We start from the raw sequence: 21,107 nt of genomic DNA, 5'->3' as shown, positions 1-21,107 counted from the left end.
GAGTTCCCATCGGTTCTGGCACCGCAGTTCACAGCAGCCATGCCCAGGCACGGCGTACAGCACCACATCCCGACACAGGGACCACCCCTCCATGCCCGTGCTCGGCGGCTTCCCCCGGACAAGCTCCGACTGGCGAAGGAGGAGTTCCAGAGAATGGAGGAATTGGGGATCATCCGGCGGTCCGACAGCCCCTGGGCTTCCCTTCTGCACATGGTGCCCAAAGCGACGGGGGGCTGGAGACCGTGCGGCGACTACCGCAGGCTGAACGAGGCTACCACACCGGACCGCTACCCTGTGCCGCACATTCAGGACTTTGCGGCAAACCTGCACGGCGCCCGGATCTTCTCCAAGGTCGACCTTGTCCGAGGGTACCATCAAATCCCGATGCATCCTGACGACGTCCCCAAAACGGCTCTCATCACCCCGTTTGGCCTCTTCGAGTTCCTCCGCATGCCGTTCGGCCTGAAGAATGCCGCACAGACGTTCCAGCGGTTAATGGACGCGGTGGGACGGGACCTGGACTTCGCGTTCATCTATTTGGATGACATCCTCATAGCCAGCGGCAGTCGTCAGGAGCATCTGTCCCACCTCCGTCAACTCTGCGCCCGACTGAGTGAGTACGGTCTTACAATCAACCCTGCCAAATGCCAGTTCGGACTTGATACCATTGACTTCCTGGGCCACAGGATTACTAAAGACGGGGCAACCCCTCTGCCCGCTAAGGTAGATGCGGTCCGCCGCTTCCCCCGACCCACCACGATCAAAGGCCTTCAGGAATTCGTAGGTATGGTCAATTTCTACCGCCGCTTCCTCCCTTCAGCTGCCCGGATCATGCGCCCCCTGTTCGCCCTGATGTCGGGTCCGAGCAAGGACATTACCTGGGACGAGGAGTCCGCCGCCGCTTTCGTTCAAACGAAGGAAGCTTTGGCTGACGCCGCAATGCTAGTACATCCCAGAATGGACACCCCTACCGCCCTCACAGTGGACGCATCAAACACGGCAGTCGGTGGGGTGCTGGAGCAGCTCATCGCAGGTCGCTGGCAACCCCTGGCGTTTTTCAGCAAACACCTGCGGCCACCCGAGCTCAAGTACAGTGCTTTTGACCGGGAACTGTTGGCGCTCTACCTGGCAATCCGGCATTTCAGGTACTTCGTAGAAGGTCGGCCCTTCACCGCGTTCACGGACCACAAACCGCTTACCTTTGCGTTTACGAAAGCATCCGACCCCTGGTCATCCCGCCAGCAACGCCACCTGTCCTACATCTCTGAATACACAACGGATGTCCGGCACGTCTCGGGTAAGGACAATGTCGTGGCGGATGCGCTCTCTCGCCCTACCGTTCATGCCCTTTCCCAAGGGGTAGACTTTGAGGCACTGGCAGAGGCACAGCAGGTAGATGAGGAGATTCCGAGTTACAGGACTGCAGTCTCTGGTTTGCAGCTCCAGGACCTCCCCGTGGGCCCAGGTGAGAGGACCCTACTCTGTGACGTCGCCACCGGCCAGCCCCGTCCGGTCGTCCCCGCAGCCTGGCGGCGACGTGTTTTCGACTCCATTCATAACTTGGCGCATCCCTCCATCCGGACAACTGTCCGGATGGTTTCCAGCAGGTTCGTTTGGCACGGACTCCGCAAACAGGTCAGTGAATGGGCCAGAACGTGCATGCACTGCCAGACGGCCAAGGTTCAGCGGCACACCAAAGCCCCACCGCAGCAGTTCCATCCCGCCCACCGGCGTTTCGACCACATTCATGTGGATATCGTGGGCCCCCTGCCAGTGTCGCGCGGAGCGCGTTACCTCCTGACTATCGTGGACCGGTTCACAAGATGGCCAGAGGCGGTCCCGCTCACCGACACCACCTCCGAATCTTGCGCCCGAGCCCTGATCGCCACCTGGATATCCCGCTTTGGTGTACCAGCCCACATTACCTCCGACAGAGGCGCCCAGTTCACCTCCAGCCTGTGGTCTGCTATGGCCAGCCTTTTGGGGACTCAGCTGCACCACACCACTGCCTACCACCCACAGTCGAACGGGCTAGTGGAGCGTTTCCACCGTCACCTGAAGTCGGCCCTCATGGCCCGCCTGCGAGGAGCCAACTGGGCGGACGAGCTTCCCTGGGTCCTTCTCGGCATCCGCACAGCGCCCAAGGACGACCTGCACGCCTCGTCGGCCGAGTTGGTATACGGCGCGCCCCTGGCCGTCCCCGGGGAGTTCCTACCAGCCCCGAGGGGGCAAGAGGAAGAACCCGCTGCAGTCCTGGGCAGACTTCGCGAGAAGCTCGGTAACCTGGCCCCCATACCCACTTCACAGCATGGGCGGCACCCGACCTGCGTACCCAAAGACCTACGGAACTGTAAGTTTGTGTTTGTACGAAGGGGCGGGCATCGGCCACCGCTGCAGCGGCCATACGAGGGGCCGTTTACGGTGCTCCGGAACAACGGGTCCACGTTCGTGCTGGACGTTGGGGGGAAGGAGGAGGTTTTCACGGTGGACCGCCTCAAGCCGGCCCATGTGGACCTGGCGCAACCGGCCGAGTTTCCGGCGCCTCGGCGCAGAGGCCGACCTCCCAAGCAGGTTCTGGCCCAGGCTGTGGACATTGGGGGGTGTATCGCCGGTTCCGGGGGGGGGGTTATGTGGCGGCTCATTTCCTAGCGTATCCGAACCGACTTACAATTAGATAGCCTACGGGGGTTTGCGAGCACAGAGCTTTGGAGCCTCTTCGCCATGGGGGGCCGGTTGACAGAGGCTTAAAAGTGAGGCTGAAGTTTTCGAATAAAGTTTTTTCCTTCGACTGCAGTTACCGACTCCGTGTCGTAATTTTAGCGCTGCGTGTAGCACACCGCTACAAGCTGTTGTAAAGCGAACGTCCGAAAAACGGGAGCCACCTGTATATAAAATCCAAAACCTCGGTGGTAAACGATATAGTCAATAGACAATAGGAAATAGGTGCAGAAGTAGACCATTCTGCCCCTCGGGTCTGCACCGCCAGTCTTACGATGATGTGGTAGATTCAATTTAGTTCACAAGATTGGAGGGGGAGGGAGGGAGGGAAGGAGAGGGCGAGGGTGAGGGAGATGTAATCCAAGTAAACAGGTGTTGTCGACCTTTTCCAATGCCCATCAAATCTTCCAAGTTAGCCAGACGTGACCAACTCAAGAGCACCTTCTTCAAGAGAAAGTCTCCCAACCCAAGCAAGGGTTAGACTCTCCGGTAGATCCCACAGGGTCGCTCTTACACGCACTAAAAGCCACAGATCGATTCTTCTTTATCGATCCTCAAATCCCACCCTTGTGGGTACAAGAAAGTCCAACTAGCAGAAACTTTCATCACTAGCCTTTGAGCGTCTGCGTGTCCTGCGAGAAAAGCAGTTACGTGTGTTTAAATACCGTTGTGCTGAACACCATCTGTCCATCACGTAGCTCCGCCCCCTTTCTCTGTAAGAAGTCGCTTGCTTGTTCTGTGTCGGTAAAGGATCATTCTGACCTTGCTTAACCACACAGAACATAAACATTAGCTGGTCACCATAGCAACCCAGCACTTCTGCAGAAATCCAACAGCGTGTCCAAAGTCAGTCTCGGTTCTCTTTGCATTTTAAAGAGACAGTTCACAGAAAGGGGACACATCACTCAGTATCCACCCAAACGAGATTATTCAGTTTGGCCAGACTGGGGTGGGCAGGCTATAACCCCCTCTGTTAAGCTGCCAGCAGAACTGAGAGCTACATAAGATTAGATGACTGAGTGAATCGCTTCCTACATTCACAGCCGGTGAATGGCCTCTCCCCAGTGTGAACTCAGTGATGCGCACTGGTTGATTTGGCTGAGAGAATCTTTTCCCAAAGTCTGAGCAGATCGGTCTCTACCCAGTGTGAAGTCGCTGGTGTGCCTTTAGGATGGATGACTGAGTGAATCCTTTCCCACAGTCTGAGCAGGTGAACGGCCCCTCACCAGTGTGAACTCACTGATGTATCTTCAGATGGGATGATGAAGTGAAACCCTTCCCACAGTCTGAGCAGGTGAAGGGCCTCTCACCAGTGTGAACTCGCTGATGTATCTTCAGATGGGATGACGAAATGAATCCCTTCCCACAGTCTGAGCAGGTGAACGGCTTCTCTCCAGTGTGAACTCGCTGATGTACCTTCAGATGGGATGAGCAAGTGAATCCCTTCCCACAGTCCGAGCAGGTGATTGCCCACTCTCCGGTGTGAACTCCCTGGTGTGCCTTCAGTTGAGATGTCAGAGTGAATCCTTTCCCACAGTCTGAGCAGGTGAACGGCCTCTCTCCAGTGTGAACTCGCTGATGTATCTTAAGTTGAGGTAATTCGGAGAATCCCTTCCCACAGTCTGAGCAGGTGAACGGCCGCACCCCAGTGTGAACTCGCTGATGTATCTTCAGATGGGATGACGAAATGAATCCCTTCCCACAGTCTGAGCAGGTGAACGGCCTCTCTCCAGTGTGAACTCGCTGATGTATCTTCAGATGGGATGACGAAGCAAATCCCTTCCCACAGTCTGAGCAGGTGAATGGCCGCACCCCAGTGTGAACTCGCTGGTGAGCCATTAGGGTGGATGACTGAGCAGATAAATGGATTCCCCCCGTGTAAATTGACAGCATGTCAGTCGGTCAGATGATCGATGAATCTCTCCCCCAGTCCGAATAGGAATAATGATCGAGTGAATCACTCCCCACAGCCTGAGTAGGAATGATGATCGAGTGAATCCCTTGTTCCACTTCTTAAATATCTGGACATAGACAACAAAACAGCGTGTTGTGTTCGACTTCCCCGTAGATAATTTCCTTGTTGTTTTTAACCTGAAAAAGATTTATAGTACATCAATGGGTGAAGGACAATATGTCAGACGAGATTACTTGAGGTGTCAAGGTGTGATCTGGCATCACACTGTTACAGTGAGGTTCAACCCAAGTTGGAGAGAGAAGTCATCTTCCAGCTGGGCACAGTGCAGGTATCTGGAATGACCATCAAACTCTCTGATGATCTTCCTGTGTCTATAAGAATGGGGCATTTCTGCCGTCACCAATCTGTGACCTGGCTCAGTTTGACTCTCTCCATTGGTGTTATTCTCTGTTCCCACTGAGCTGCAAGAGTGCCTGTCCGCAAAGTAACTGAACACTCTCAAATACCCTTTGTTGACCTGCAGCTGGGATTTTCTTTTATCTATTGTCAATGTGAAGTGCCACAGTTTTGAAGCCATGCAAACGTTTCCTGCCCAGATGAATGGTTGGTCCGCACAGCTGTTAAAAGGAATTAAAAGAATAATCATATTATTTCAGGTTCTTGTCACAGTCATAGAAAAGCACAACACAGAATCAGGCACTTTGGCCCATCTAGTTTGTGTTGAACTATTTAAACTGTCTGCTCCTGTACCCCTGCCATCCAGGTACCTATACACCCCTCTTAGAAGTTGAAACTGAGCTCGCATGGACCAGCTGGGTTTTCTGCTCATTCCACACCCGGATGACCGTCAGTGGAAGAAGTTTCCCCTCATGTTCCCCTTAACATTTCACCTTTCACCCTGAACCCATGGCCTCTGGTTGTAGTCCCACCCAATCTCAATGGAAAAAGCCAGCTTGCATTTACCCCATCTATAACCCTCATGATTTTGGAATGCCTCTGTCAAATCTCCCCTCAATCTTCTACATTCCAAGGAATTCCAATTTTGGGGGATATTAACTTGCGAGTGGATTGGGAAAGTCAGGTCAGCACTGGATCTCAAGAGAGAGAATTTGTAGAATGTCTCTGAGACTGATTTTTAGAACAGCTTATTGTTGAGGCCACTAGGGGATCAGCTGTACTGGATTGGGTATTGTGTGATGAAACAGAGGTAATTAGAGAGATGGAAGTGAAGGAACCCTTAGGAGGCAGTGATCACAACATGACTGAGTTCCTGTGAAATTTGAGAAAGAGAAGCTGAAATCCGATGTGTCGGTATTTCAGTGGAGTAAAGGAAATTACAGTGGCATGAGAGAGGAACTGGCCAAGGTTGACTGGAAAGGGACACTAGCAGGAAGGACGGCAGAGCAGCAGTGGCTGGAGTTATGTGAGAAGTGAGGAAGGTGCAGGACAGATATATTCCAAAGAAGAAGAAATTTTCAAATGGAAAAAGGATGCAACCGTGGCTGACAAGAGAAGTCAAAGCCAAAGTTAAAGTAAAGCAGAGGGCATAGAAGGAAGCAAAAATTAGTGGGAAGACAGGGGATTGTGAAGTTTTTAAAAGCTTACAGAAGGAAACTAAGCAGGTCATTAAGAGGGAAAAGATGAACAATGAAAGGAAGCTAGCAAATAATATCAAAGATGATACTAAAAGCCTTCTCAAGTATATAAAGAGTAAAAGGCAGGTGTGAATAGGTATAGGACTGATAAAAAATGATGCTGGCAAATTGTAATGGGAGATAAGGAGATGGCGGAGGAACTGAACGAGTATTATGCATCAGTCTTCACTGAGGAAGACATCAGAAATATACCGGACATTCAAGGGTGTCAGGGAAGAGAAATGTGCGCAGTCACAATTACGACAGAGGAAGTACTCAGGAAGCTGAATAGTCTAAGGGTAGATAAATCTCCTGGACCAGATGCAATGCACCCTCGTGTTTTGTAGGAGGTAGCAGTGGAGATTGCGGAGGCATTAGCAATGATCTTTCAAAAGTCGATAGTCTCTGGCATGGTTCCGGAGGACTGGAAGACTGCAAATGTCACACTGCTGCTTAAGAAAGGGGCAAGGGAGAAAAAGGAAATTATAGACCTGTTATCTTGACAGCGGTGGTTCAGAAGTTGTTGGAGTCGATTGTCAAGGATGAGGTTACGGAGTACCTGGAGGCATATGACAAGATAGGCTGAACTCAGCATGGTTTCCTTAAAGGAAAATGCTGCCTGACAAACCTAGTGTAATTTTTTGAGGGAATCACAAGTAGGCTAGACAAGGGAGATGCAGTGGATGTTGTGTATTTGGATTTTCAGAAGGCCTTTGACAAGGTGCCACACGAGGCTGCTAAACAAGATAAGAGTCCATGGAATTACAGGAAAATTACATACGTGGATAGAGCGTTGGTTGATTGGCGGGAAACAGAATGTGGAAATAAAGGCATTCCCATTGAGTCCTGACGAAGGGTCTCGGCCCAAAACGTGGACAGTGCTTCTCCTTATAGATGCTGCTTGGCCTGCTGTGTTCCACCAGCATTTTGTGTGTGTTGTTTTATAAAGGCATCCCATGCTGGTTGGCTGCCGGTTACCAGTGGTGTTCCACAGGGGTCCGTTTCTTTTTACGTTGTGTATCAACGATTTGGATTATGGAATAGATGGCTTTGTGGCTAAGTTTGCTGATGATACAAAGATAGGTGGAGGGGCTCGTAGTACTGAGGAAACAGAGAGTCTGCAGAGAGCCTTGGATAGATTGGGGGAATGGGCAAAGAAGTGGCAATTGAATTACACTGTCAGAAAGTGTATGGTCATGCACTTTGGTAGAAGAAATAAATGGGCAGACTATTATTTAAATGGGGAGAAAATTCATAGTTCTGAGATGCAACGGCACTTGGGAGTCCTTGTGAAGGATATCCTTAAGATTAACCTCCACACTGAGTTGGTGGTGAAAAAGGCAAATGCAATGTTGGCATTCATTTCTAGAGGAATATAGAGTATAGGAGCAGGGATGTGATGTTGAGGCTCTATAAGGCACTGGTAAGATGTCACTTGTGTGCAGTTTTGGGCTCCTTATTTAAGAAAGGATGTGCTGACATTGGAGAGGGTTCAGAGAAGATACACTAGAATGATTCCAGGAATGAGAGGGTTAACATATGAGGAACGTTTGACCACTCTTGGACTGTACTCCTTGGAGTTTAGAAGAATGGGGGGGGGGACATCACAGAAACATTTTGAATGTTGAAAGACATGGACAGAGTGGATGTGGCAAAGTTGTTTCCCATGGTGGGGGGAGTCCAGTACGAGAGGACATGACTTGAGGATTGCAGGGCGCCCATGCAGAATGGAGATGCGAAAACATTTTTTCAGCCAGAGAGTGGTGAATCTGTGGAATTTGTTGCCACCAGCGGCAGTGGAGGCCGGGTCATTGGGTGTATTTAAGGCAGAGATTGATAGGTATCTGAGTAGTCAGGGCATCAAAGATTATGCTGAGAAGGCGGTGGAATGGGACTCGAGGGGAGATTGGATCAGCTCATGCTGAAATGGCGGAGCAGACTCGATGTACTGAATGGTCGACTGTCTTATGGTGATTCCTGTGTATGCACCCTGGAAGCCTCAAGAAACGATAATGATCATGAATCAGGCCCCAGATAGAAAAGAAAAACCAGCACAGTTTACTCAGTGTGTCCACAGTACTATACAAATGTCTAATGCGACTCCGCAAGATTTATTCGGTCTCTGCAGCATGATTCTCTCAGCTGATGAGGGGCGGAAATGGAAGGCAGAATTGCGATACCAAACCTATCCGGAGTTACAGGCAGGAAACCATAATGAGAATGAACGGACAGACCAGATTATTCAAGCCTTGGAAAGGGCTCTCCAGCAACCTGTAAACATCACTAAAGTACTTGAATGCAAACGTAAGCCTGGGGAATCAGGACCAGACTATTGGGAGTGATTTGTGGCCTGCTATGGCACTTTCACAGGAGACCAAGCCTTTTAATAATGGGAATCTGTACCCCCAGTTTAATGCCCTACTGCTCCAAAACTTACCAACTAAGTTAGCCAACATAATTAAAACAGATAATATGAATTGGCCTGACAATGACCGAAATTGAATGTGATGAGCTTTGACATATTATTGGAACCTGATTTCGATTCCTGATCAACCCCAAAATGAACTAATATTTAAAGTGAACATGTTCAGCGGGAAGAAGGATGCGAGCGGGCTATATATTGGGATCAGAAATAGGATCAAAAACGTACCAAGGGACAGGTGGGGACAACAACCCGTTTAGAAATTGACAAGCAAAGATGCTTCCTACTGTGAGTATCATCCCTCAGGAAGAGCCCAATGTAATATTGACAGGTGCTGGAATTTCAATTCCGGTTATGATTGATATTGGGCAACGAAAACCACTCTCGATCAGGAAATAGTATCGGAAAAAGGATTCCAGCTATCAGACGCTACAATCACTCTGTCTGGGTTCGAAAAGCACGGAACGTACGTATTCACGTACCCAGCCACTGCAGGTGGAATTCCAGGGGAGCCAGTGTGAGGTTTCGTTTACAGTCACCACCAGACGGGGGTGTAATCTCGTAGGGAGAGACTTGCTCTGTCCGTTGGAAGTCGAGATTCTATACACGGACAAGGATATCATGCTGGAACTGCGAACAACTGATAGCTTCCTCTGACCACCCAGTGGTGGGCTCTTTATCTGGACTCCAGTACATTTGAACCCCTTCTGCCAGTGGCCAGCTCTCATGTGACTCTGTGCTATGACCCTATGCTCAACTGAGGAAACCCCTCGAGGGACAGAAGTTCCCAGTCACAGTGATTGGAGAGGTTAAAGGAAGAGACGGCATTGCATTTCTGGCCAAAGTTCCAGATTTCTTTTGGTGACTGGAGGTTCCCCATACCACCGTTAGGGTTTGCCCTGGGTTCAAGCCAAAGAGCCTAGGGCTCCTTGGACGAAACAGGCCTCCAGCACCGAGGGAGACTGGCAAAATTGGTCCTCTTGAAGATCAGAGTGGTCAGCTATGAATGGAACCAAAAAAAATTGGGGGGATCTTAAATGTATTTTTTTGCTCCTGTACTTACTAAGGAAACTGGCATGGAGTCAATGTAAATAAGGCAAACAAGGATTAAGGTCATGGAATCTATACAGAAAGAAGAAGAGGAGGTGCTTGCTATCTAGAGGCAAGTCAGAGTAGATAAATCCCCAGGACCTGACAGGGTATTCCCTCGGACTTTGAAGGAGACCAGTGTTGAAATTGCAGGGGCCATGGCAGGTATATTTAAATGTTGTTATCTGCGGGTGAGGTGCTAGAGAATTCGAGGATAGCTCATGTTGTTCTGTTGGGTAAAAAAGACTCTAAAAGTAATTCAGGAAAGTATAGGGTAACTTTGACGTCGGTCGTGGGTAAATTATTGGAAGTGGTACTAAGCGATAGGATCTACAAGTATATAGACAGACAGGGATTTATTAGGGCGAGTCAACATGGCTTTGTGTGTGGTAGGTCATGATTAACAAATCTATTAGAGTGTTTCAAGGAGGTTACAGGAAAATAGATGAAGGCAAGGCAGTGGATGTTGTCTACATGGACTTCAGTAAGGACTTTGACAAGGTCCTGCATGGGAGGTTATTTAGGAAGATTCAGTTGCTAGGTATACATGGAGAGGTAGTAAATTGGGTTAGACATGGAATAATGGAAGAAGCCAGAGAGTGGTAGTGGAAGATTGCTTTTCTGAGTGGAGGCCTGTGACTAGTGGTGTGCCACAGGGATCAGTGCTGCGTCCATTGTTATTTGTCATCTATATCAATGATCTGGATAATAATTTGGTAAATTGGATCAGCAAATTTGCTGATGATACAAAAATTGGAGGTGTAGTGGACAGTGAGGAAGGTTTTCAAAGCTTGCAGAGGGAACTGGACCAGCTAGAAAAATGGGCAGAAAAATGGCAGAAGGAGTTTAATACAGGCAAGTGTGAGGTATTGCACTTTGGAAGGAAAAACTAAGGTAGAACATACAAGGTAAATGGTAGGGCACTGAGGAGTGCAGTAGAACAGATGGATCTTTGAATACAGATACAAAATTCCCCAAAAGTGGCGTTACGGGTAGATAGGGTAGTAAAGAGAGTTTTTGGTACATTGGCCTTTATGAATCAAAGTTTTGAGTATACGAGTTGGAATGTTATGGTGAGGCTGTATAAGGCATTGGTGAGGGTGCATTTGGAGTATTGTGTGCAGTTTTAGTCACTAAATTACAGGAAGGATATTAATAAGGTTGAAATAGTGCAGAGAAGGTTTACAAGGATGTTGCCGGGACTTGAGGAACTGAGTTACAGAGAAAGGTTGAATAATTTAGGACTTTATTCCTTGGAGTGTAGAAGAATGAGCAGAGACTTGATAGAGGTATATAAAATTATGATGGGTCTAGATAGAGTGAATGCAAGCAGGCTTTTTCCACTGAGGCTAGGGGAGAAAAAGAACAGAAGACATGGGTTAAGGGTGAAGGGCGAAAAGTTTAAAGGGAACATTGGGGGGGGGGGCTTCTTCACAACTGGGTCTGACTGGTACTGGCATAACTGGTTCTTCTGGGCACATTCTGTCTCACTCCCAACTATTTCCTACCTTCCTTTGTGCAGGTACGTAATGTCTAAAGGACCAGTGTTTGAATAAATGAGACTCACCAAACTTTCTCCTGACTGAATCACTGGAATCTCCGAGTCAGATGGGTTCTCTCCAGTCGGTGCTCTCAATCCTCGGGCTGGTTCACTTGTTGCTGTTCCCTCGACTTCAGTCGTGGTTTTTCTTCCAATAAATCTCTCACTGCAGGTCTAACTTTAACATGTAAGATAATGAAGCACATTAACATTACAAAGGAGGACCAAACATTTCTGCTTAATGTTACTAGGAACAAAACTCACTGAAATTTAAACATTGAAGGTAAATATAATGATCTCAGTGAACAATCTTTTATTGTCCCTCACATGTCACAGAATGATATGGGATAAGAAGGAGCCATCATTCAGTCATGGTAAGACACAAGACACAGGAACAGAATAATGTGATTCGATCCATCTGGTCTGCCCACCATTCAACCAGGGCTGATTTTCATTCCAACACCATATTCCTGCCTTCCTCCTGTAACCCTGAAGCTACTTAGCAATCATGAATATATTAATTTCTGTCATAAATACCAGAAACACTCAGCAGGTAAGGAACAGCTTACAATACAATTCAATTAATAACATTTCATCAGAATGACTTCAAACACTTTCAGTTTTTAGTGCAGATCTCCAGCACAGCTGCCTGATTGACAGTGAGGGAGGATGGGGGGGGGGGATTTCCAAACACAGTTTGAACACCAATCTCTGGGTCTATTTCTACTGTTGTAAACACGGAACAGCCCATTTACTCACAGCCTCTCCCTGTGAGGATGGAATGGGAACTCATCCTCTCCTCAGATTGTCAGTCATTGCTTCCAAAGGAACTCCAGAAACAAACAGCTGATCCCAGACCAGAAATACTCGATCAACACCTCACAAGCCCAAACAGCTCGATCCCTGGGTCCACTTTACCTGGATCAAAAACCATGATCTCCCAGGACCCAACCCCACAGACTCACACAGCTGAATCTGCCACTCACCGACCCTGAGAGTCTCACACTTTGTCCCCACATCTCACACTGGGTAGTGCAATCCGGGATTTCCCCACAACCAATGTCCAGCTGCTCGAAATTTCTGCTTCATTGCAGGTCGAGCATCCAGCCCCGTCTGTAGAAGCACTAACCAAAGTCAAAGCTAAAACACCAGCAGTTCCATTTGCCTGGAATGCCAATCAAAAGATTAGAGCCCAAGCACCAACTCTCCCAGTACTCTTTGCTGCCAGTAAAATGCTGCAGTGCGTCAGCCCGTCACTGTTCATAAACGAGCACCTCCACACCAATGCACAACAGAACTGGGACCTGATGACCCTCCGACATTCCAGCTAACAATAACCGATTCTGGAAATGACTCAGCGAGGCCAAAGGTACAAAAGAACACTTCACAATGAAGACAAGGGTTGGAGGAAAGATTGCTGATATATAACATTGAGGAGGTGGGATACAAGGCGGACTGAGGTTGACCCAGATGGTTGGTGTACATCACTGAAACGGGGTTGGGGGTTGTGAGGAGACTGGACAGAGGTTGAACAAGATGAACAGATGGAACAAGGTGGGAGAAGGGATCAAGGACGATCACTGATGGTCCTCCAGCAACACATAGGTACTGAATGAATAGTACATACTATTGTACAAAAGATTCTAAAATGACAGAATTAGCAAAAACAACAAGACTTTGCAAGATATACTTTGACACTCACAAGATTTTTATCAACACACCATAGAAAGGTTCCCATCCGGAAACTTCACGCTTTGCACGGTAACTGCCCTGCCCGTGACTGTGAGGAACTGGTAAGACCTTTGGATTCAGATCAGCACATCACAGAAACCATTCTCCCCCCGAGACTTCATGGTCCCTCGGTAAAGCAGGCAGTGAAATCAAAGATCCCCATAACCTGGGTCGTTCTCTTTCCTCACCCACCCCAATCCGGGAGAAGACACAACAGGCATAAAGCTCCAGGACAAATGTGAGGAGCCTCAGGAAGCGAGGCAAGTTCGGGAGAAGTTAACAGGACTCAGTGGCCAACATCAGATTTCCCAACACAACATGGAGGATGCGTGACCACCCATCTGAACATGCACAAAGAGATCGTTACATCTCCAGTTAAATGGGAGGGGCAAATGGGATCTCGTGACCGGTGGGGTCTGACACCCCAGGCATAGTCTCCAGCTTCCCAGCACTCTGTGGAAATAAACAGACGCCCCTCACATCTCCTCTCACCTTAAATGTGTCAGACATTTCAAACCCCAGGTAAAACATACCCTCTGTCCACTCTATCCATTCCTCTCGTAATCTGATAAACGTCCATCCAGTCTCACCCCAGCCTGCACCGCTCTGGAGAAAACAACACAAGTTTGTCCAACCTCTCGTTACAGCTCATGCCCTCTAATCCAGGCAGTGTCCTGGTAAACCTCTTCTGCACCCTCTCCAAAGCACCGACATCCTTCCGAGAATGGGGGCAACCAGAACTATCTGGAACACTCCAGATGTGGTCTAACTAGTTTTTTAAAGCTGCAACACAACTTCATGACTTTTGAATTCAGTGCTTCAAATAATAAAGGTAACCACGCCATTTGCCTTCTTAACCACCCGATCAATCTGTGTAGTCTGTTTCAGGAAATGATGAACTTGGAGTCTAAGATCCCTCTGATCATCGACACTGCTCAGGGTTTTATCTCATACCCTGTACTATCTCATACATTCAGGGGTGCAGTGCTACCAGAGCTCACCGGAGAGCCGCTCCGACACCTCTGTAAAAAAGTCAAAATAAACAAGCGCGGAATTTAACAACGGCCACATATTAAATAGAGGGAATTTTACGGAAGCGGGGGTTGGGAAGAGGGGGTGTTGGCTGATGGGGAAAAATACCACTAATAACATTAGAATATTTGATCATTTTTCGTGAAATCCTGGAGCTGTGACTGTTTTTTATTTAGGTATTTGTGAAATTCCTTCTCCCTCGACCCATTGTCCTAGGAAGCTCGGAAATCCCTGTACACAAGTGTGAGCATTCTTCTGCTCTTTCCAATTGTTACCATTGGATACCAGGAAGGAGCTATATTCAGCAAGGAATGAACATGGAAACCCAAGTTTAAAAGTTGAAAACAATGAAAGAAAAATTCACTACTTGCTTATCTTCCGTCTGATTTTGATCAAATACACATGCTAATCATCCAAAATCCTCTTCTACACCTGGATAAATTTAGTTTTGTTTTCCAAGCCAAATGGAAAAAAAGACATTTCCAGGCTTTAAGCTAGTTTTACATCATTTCAACTATTATATCATTAACAGCAGATCAACCCCTTGGCCTCGCTCCACCAACTGCAGCTGATTGGAAAGAGGCTCTTTTTCTCATTGCGATGATAGGAAGGAGAATAATTTAGTGAGGCAATGACGAGACAAAACACATTTCCAAACCTCCCAAATGGTTGCTCTGCTCCCCGTTAACATTTATGACTTTCAAAATACAATCTTTTCTATTCGTATAGATGCGATAATAATAAAGATTCAAGCTTGTTTAACTTTTTATATATTTAAAGACTAAACAGTGTCTGTATCGGTCTCACCATGTAACACCTGACCTGTGAGGATATTGTGAGAATCAACACTCACAGGTACACTTCCCATCCAACCACTTCTCCGAGAGAAACAGTACGAAGCAGAGTTGACAACCTACATCTTTTGAGACTAATATTCAGCAATATTCATGGCTTTAGCAATAGTTCATCAGATGTTATTTTTTCATACTTGATTACTTGGTTCCAATTTAGGGGCTAAAAGTATAAAAACTGAACTGCTTTATTTTTGTTATTTTTATACCTCTGAGGAACACTGCTAAGCGCTGCGGCCGTCTGCTCTGACTCAGTCGTATTAGTAAGGCTACATCTGTGGTGGTCCGTGGATTACTCGCTAATCCTAAAGTACATTTTTCTCACTTACAACCGTTTGACTTCTAAGGAAACAAAGTTATTTTACTTGCTTGATAATTATATTCTATGATAATCAGTTAAGTGCAACTGTGTAATGCTTTGTCATGTTATTAAATTAAGTATTATATGTTTAATTGTACCAGTTATACACTGAAATGTAGTGAGAGGCTGTAATCTTGTTAATGTCTTAGCTATCACTATATTTCTGCGGAGCTCTGGAATTCATATATTTCTTTCATCTTGGTTTACTGCTTGACATTATAAGAAGCCCTATATATGTCACACCCAATTTGTGCACCTGCTCATTACACGAATGGCACAAGGAAGTTGCCCAGTAAATGAAATGAGCATGTACACAAATTGGGTGTCACAAATTAGGGGTGATTAATAAGTTCGTGGCCTAAGGTGGAAGGATTCAATTTTACAAAACTTAGCAATTTCCAATTATCTGAAACAGAAATACCACAAAAGTTATTAACTTCAAACTTTCTGCATAATCACTCAAAGAGTTGAACTACACGTGCAGGTACCGAGCGCTGTATAACTTCAGGCCTTCTAACTTAGGCCACGAACTTATCAATCAAACCTACCGACCCCCCCCCCCCCAACCCCAAACCACTCGCACCCCAACCCCAAACCACCCCCACCCCCTTACAGCTCTGGCAGCTAAAAAATTGTCACTGCACCCCTGCTCCAGCCGTCCAGCAGAGCTCGGGCCCAATGCAACCGGCCCCCGAGGTGCACAACACCGGGATCATTCCCTACTCACCCCTGCTCCAATCGGAGAACCGCCAAACAGCGGCACTCGGCACCGCGCATGCGTTCAGCAGCGTTCCTCCACAGCGCCACCAATGGCCGGATGTCTGCATATCGTCGCCGACGGCCGGAGACCCGCACAGCAGCGCCACAAGTGGCCGGAAGCGGGACGGACAACGGAGAGGTAAATCACAAACGCGACAAAGTCTGCAGATCCTGGAAATCCAAAGCAACACAAACAAAATGCTGGCCGAACACAGCAGGCCGGGTAGCAACGGGAATGGGAATCGGAATGAAAATGTTTGGACACCGGGAACTCCCGCTCGGAGCGGATAGTTCAAAGGTTAGTTTATTATTAAAGCAGGTGTCCATAAATAACACTGCGTTTTTGTTTCTCCATAGAACCACGAAACAAAGAGAGAGCAAGAAAGTCGTTCGCAGAGAAAAATCAAACTTCTACCCCACCCCCCGGATCAAGAAGAGCAGGATCCCAATCATCAAACCTCAAAAACCACCTCTCCGGACAATAAGGAACAATAATAACGACCCCCGATAAAAAAAATACTCCTACCCCGCACAACTGCGGAGGAGCCGGTGTCATCACTGTCGAGGCGGCCACATCGGGAGCAGCGGACACAACGGGCGACCCCGGAAGATTCACAGGTCAAGTGTCGCCTCACCTGGAAGGATGTTTGGACAACGGAGAGGATTCGACCGTCCGGCCCTTTCACTGTGACACCCTGAACTCCACATCAAATCCGTCCAAACGAATCTGTGTGAACTTTAATGACCAATAAATATAATTCCTCTCAGCGATCAGCTGTCTGAATGATTCCCTGACTCTGAGAGGAAGGGGTATCTATGGTCCACACTGTCAGGGTGTTGAGTTTTGCAGGAGACAAAGGCTGCAGGGACGAGAGGTTTTCTGTTGACTAATACACTGTGTGTGGACCCCACTGGCAATTCTGGTGTTGTGACCCGAATCGAGACAAACACCACGCTGCTCACTCCACCAACAACACGGCACAGCCGGACACATAACAGGGGACTTAACATCCCACAACACTGGATCCAGTGATGAAACCCGTGATTAATGTTGTTGTCCGACCGAAATAATAAGAAACGCCCATTTTGGTGCGTTTAAATACGAGCGCTCCGCCACAGGTGAAGTCAGACACCCCCCACTTGCCTGACGTCACACATGGGCTCCCCACACCGGGATCTGCCCTCACGTGCGCGGTGTCTTACGCCACCCACGCGCTGCTGTGCTCGAGCTTTATCGATTTAACTGCTGGGCTAATAATCACGTGACCAGCCTCTTCCCCCACCCCCCCCCCCCACCGCTGTCAGCAGCGGATTCAGGACCTGCGCTACTCCCATTGGTGCGAAGCGATGTCAATCACCGGTTACAACCAGTCCCGGAGGTGGACAAGCGGAGCGGGCGTTACGTCGCTGAGTTCGTCTCCCGCTCAGGCGCCGACCGCCTCCTCAGAGCGGAGAAAACCTCAAAGTAAATGTCCGTTTTCTGATTTATTTCCATTTCCCTCCGAGGGCAGTTGGGGCGTTTGTGAAGCGTCTCCTGCGGCCGGAGTCTGATGTATCGCTGAGAGGTAGGAGGAGACCGCTCGGCCGATCGGTTCGATGCCGGTTCCCCGGGGAGGGAGAGGGGGATTTTATTGAAAGAATGAAGATGGTGTGAGAGGGGCCGGACAGGATGTTTGTCCCGGTGGGGACAGGAGGGGCTCATCTGTGGAAATACCTGGGCCCTCGGTGGTGTCGAGCAGAAGGATTCACCACATTGGGGGCAAACACCGGCAGACCGTTGCCCTGCAAGCGGGGACAATGGTCCGGGCAAAGTGACAATAATTTGTGCTTTGTTGAGATTGTACCTGGAATATGGTGTAAAATCCCGCTCCCCATACTAACACGGGTTATTCAGACCAAAGAACAAACTGCCGGAGAAACTCAGTGGGTCGGGCAGCATCTGTGGAGGGAAATGGACCGTCAACATTTCGGGCCGAGACCCTCCCTCTGGACTCAGAGCGGACGGGAAATAGTCAGAGAAAAGAGGTGAGGTGTGGGGATGGGGCAAGAGCTGGGGAGTGAGAGGTGGATCCAGGTGAGGGGGAGGTGGGAAGGAAATAGTGACAGGGGTGGGAGGTGAGTGGTTGGGGCAACACGGGGCTGCAGATGATAGAAATGAATTCCATAGAGGATTAACAAAGAGTTTAGAGAGTATTTGTTATAGAGAGTGCAATGAAGATTCACCTGACTGATCCCTGGAGTGGCGGGGTTATCACATGAAGACAGATCAAATGTGATAACCCTTTCATTTAGAGAATCGAGAACTGAGAAGTGAACACATTGAAATTCACAACATCATTACCGGTTGAACCAGGGATCCCAGTCTCTGAAAAAAGAAGTGGTCTGACCGGGACTGAGATGAGGGGAAATGTCTCCACTCCAAGTGTGGTGAATGTCTATGAATCCCCACCACAGAGGGCGGTGAAGACTCAGTGATCATCCTCGCGTAAAACAGAGATCGGCAGATGTGTGGAGACCGAAGGGATCGAGGAAATGAGGATCGGACAGAAACATGTGGTTAAGATGGGAGAGCAGCCGCCATCTTGTTGATGGTTACAGGGGCCGAATGGCCACCTCCTGCTGTTTCTCACTTGATGTTTCAGTGTTCGTGTCCACTGAAGCCGGAGGAATGTGAATAGAAATTAGTGATTATAAACACAGAACTGGTTTAAATGAAACGTGAACACTTCCTGTTTGGGCTTGAATTACGTGTCGGACTGGGATGGGAATCGAGCCCGTGACTTTGTGACCTAGGGGTGGAGGGAAAGAGATCAGTGTAGATATGATGTGGAAAAGTAGACATGTATCTGGTGTAAATATAAAATAATGTGGGCAATGCGGCGGATGTGTCGGTCAGCGTGTGAGGGCCGAGGAGCAGAGTCACTGGTTCAGGTGGAAGTCCCTCCACCCGTCACCTGATCCCTTTTCCTGTTCACGTTTTTCAGCAGATCTGCAGTATTTGCGGGTCACCGCTCTACGTGTCCGTGTAACTTAATGTTTCACCCGTTCAGACAAGTTCGTGAGATCCGGATTGGTCAGGTCCTCTCGTTGTGGGTGGACAGTATGTTTTTTTTCTGCAACATGGAAGTATGTTTTATTCCAGTGTTGTGCCCTGCCAGACTACACACAATATTTCCGGGTATATTACCTACTTATGTGAGAATTTAACTTTCACAATGCACCTGACCTTCTCATAGATGTGCACAGTTCAATTAAGTTCAACAACCAAGTCAGTCAAATATTTCCACAGAATTGAAACAGTTCATTACATTTATTATTTTTCATATTGTTGCACTGCTTCTATAATTTAACAATTTACTATGTATATTCTTATTGTAATTCGCAGTTGTTAAAATCTATAGTGATGAATTAGGTTGTACTTTTGCTGCAGAGACAACAAATTTCAGGACATATGCCGTTGATATCAAACCTGATTCTGATAATTGGTATGGGAGACCCAACACCGGTCACGTGGTCCCCGTTGCCTCAGATCTTAATGCGAGATTGAAGCCTTTTTCAATCATTTGCATTCCTCCGAAATGAACACAGTTCAGTTAAGTTTCGCTCTGAAGTTCCAGAGCAGAAGCTCAGTCTGTCTAATATTTCCACACAATTAAAATGGGGAATTTGTTTATTATCATCACGTACTGAGCTGCAGTGAAAATTTTGCCTGACGTACCACCCACACAGATCGATACATTTCAACAGTACATTGAGCTGATATACAACAGAACAATAACTCTAACAAAGCATTATGGCTGCAGAGAAAGTGCAGTGCAGATAGACATATGGTGCAGGGTCACTTCGAGTTACATTGTGAGGTCGTCCATTTTATCATTCATTTGGCTTATAAACACAGACAGGAAACCGTCCTTGAGCCGGGTGGTTCGCGCTTTAAGGCTTTTGTATCTCTTCCCCGATGGAGGAGAGGGTTTTGCAGCAAGAATGTCCAGGTTGTGAGGATCTTTGAGTACATGGCCTGCTTTTCCGAGGGAGTGGAAGTGTAGGGAGAGTCCATGGAGAGGAGGCTTGTTTCTCTGATGTTCTCTGCTCTCCAAAGTTCTCTGCAGTTCCTTGCAGTCATGGGCAGAGCAGTAGCCATACAAAGGCGTGAAGTATCGACAAGAAGCTCAGGGACCTCAGCCTTCACCCTGCCTTGTGTAGCTGGATCCTGGACTTCCTGTCAGGTCACCGGCAGGTGGTAAGAGTGGGCTCCATCTCCTTTGTCTCTCTGACCCTCAGCACACATACCCCACAGGGTTGTCACTTTGGACCCCTCCTTTACTCTTTGTGCACCCATGACTTGTGTTGCCACCCACAAATCTGTTAATTAAATTTGCTGATGACTCTACACTGACTGACCTGATCTCAAATAACAACGAGGCTGTCAACAAGGAAGAAGTCATCACCCTGACACAGTGGTGTGAACAAAACAATCTCTCCCTTAATGTCACAAAAAGAAAGGAGCTGGTTGTGGATGACAGGAGTAATGGAGACAGGCTACCCCCTATTGACATCAATGGATCTAGGTTTAGCGTGTTATATAGCTTTAAGTTCCTTGGCATAAGCATCACTGAGGATCTCACGTGGTGTGTACATACCAGCTGTGTGGTGGAAAAGGCACAACAGCACCCCTTTCACCTTAGGCCACTGGGGACCCGAGTCACCCCCAAACAAAAACTGTTCTAGCTGCTACCATCTGAGAAATGGTACCGCAGCATAAAAGCCAGGACCAGCAGGCTCGGGAACAGCTTCTTCCACCAGGCCATCAGATTGATTAATTCATGCTGACACCACAGTATTTCAATGTTATATTGCTGTACATACTATTTACTATAAATTACTATTACTTCTACGTTGCATATGTAACCCCGTGGGTCACCTCAGGCTCGCTCAGCTCGTTCTCGTCCAGGGGGAGCAGCCTTCGGCCCGCCAAACTGGGTAATCAGCTGGTGTGGATGCTGTGTGATGTCCCCGCCTCGCCCAAAAACAAACAGTACACCATATGCGATTAAG

General features: G+C 48.0%; 1 protein-coding gene across 3 annotated transcripts; it reads right to left on the bottom strand.

Moving 5' to 3' along the window:
* Positions 1–3,027: 3,027 nt before the first annotated feature.
* Positions 3,028–16,780, bottom strand: LOC132390373 (gastrula zinc finger protein xLCGF3.1-like). 3 transcript variants are annotated; one of them, XM_059962989.1, is made up of 3 exons: positions 16,021–16,780; positions 11,346–11,496; positions 3,028–4,809 (listed from the first exon to the last, which is right to left on the bottom strand). In XM_059962989.1, the coding sequence occupies exon 3, from the start codon at positions 4,609–4,611 to the stop codon at positions 3,955–3,957; it is 657 nt and encodes a 218-aa protein (XP_059818972.1). In that variant the 5' UTR covers positions 4,612–4,809; positions 11,346–11,496; positions 16,021–16,780; the 3' UTR covers positions 3,028–3,954. The 3 variants fall into 3 exon arrangements, 2 of the variants coding, with proteins under 2 accessions (XP_059818972.1, XP_059818973.1); XR_009510879.1 differs by lacking the exon at positions 3,028–4,809 and adding an exon at positions 5,163–5,250; XM_059962990.1 differs by lacking the exon at positions 16,021–16,780 and having other exon boundaries at positions 11,346–11,741.
* Between the last annotated feature and the right edge of the window lie 4,327 nt (positions 16,781–21,107).

The sequence above is a fragment of the Hypanus sabinus genome, unplaced genomic scaffold (assembly GCF_030144855.1).
Source record: "Hypanus sabinus isolate sHypSab1 unplaced genomic scaffold, sHypSab1.hap1 scaffold_88, whole genome shotgun sequence".
Taxonomy (NCBI): domain Eukaryota; kingdom Metazoa; phylum Chordata; class Chondrichthyes; order Myliobatiformes; family Dasyatidae; genus Hypanus; species Hypanus sabinus.
Note: the sequence above shows the minus strand (reverse complement) of the source record. Positions and strands in the feature narration are given on the sequence as shown.

What these genes read in the sequence shown, in the direction of transcription:
- LOC132390373 (XM_059962989.1), bottom strand. Translation starts at nt 4,611, where the DNA reads ATGCTGTCAATTTACACGGGGGGAATCCATTTATCTGCTCAGTCATCC.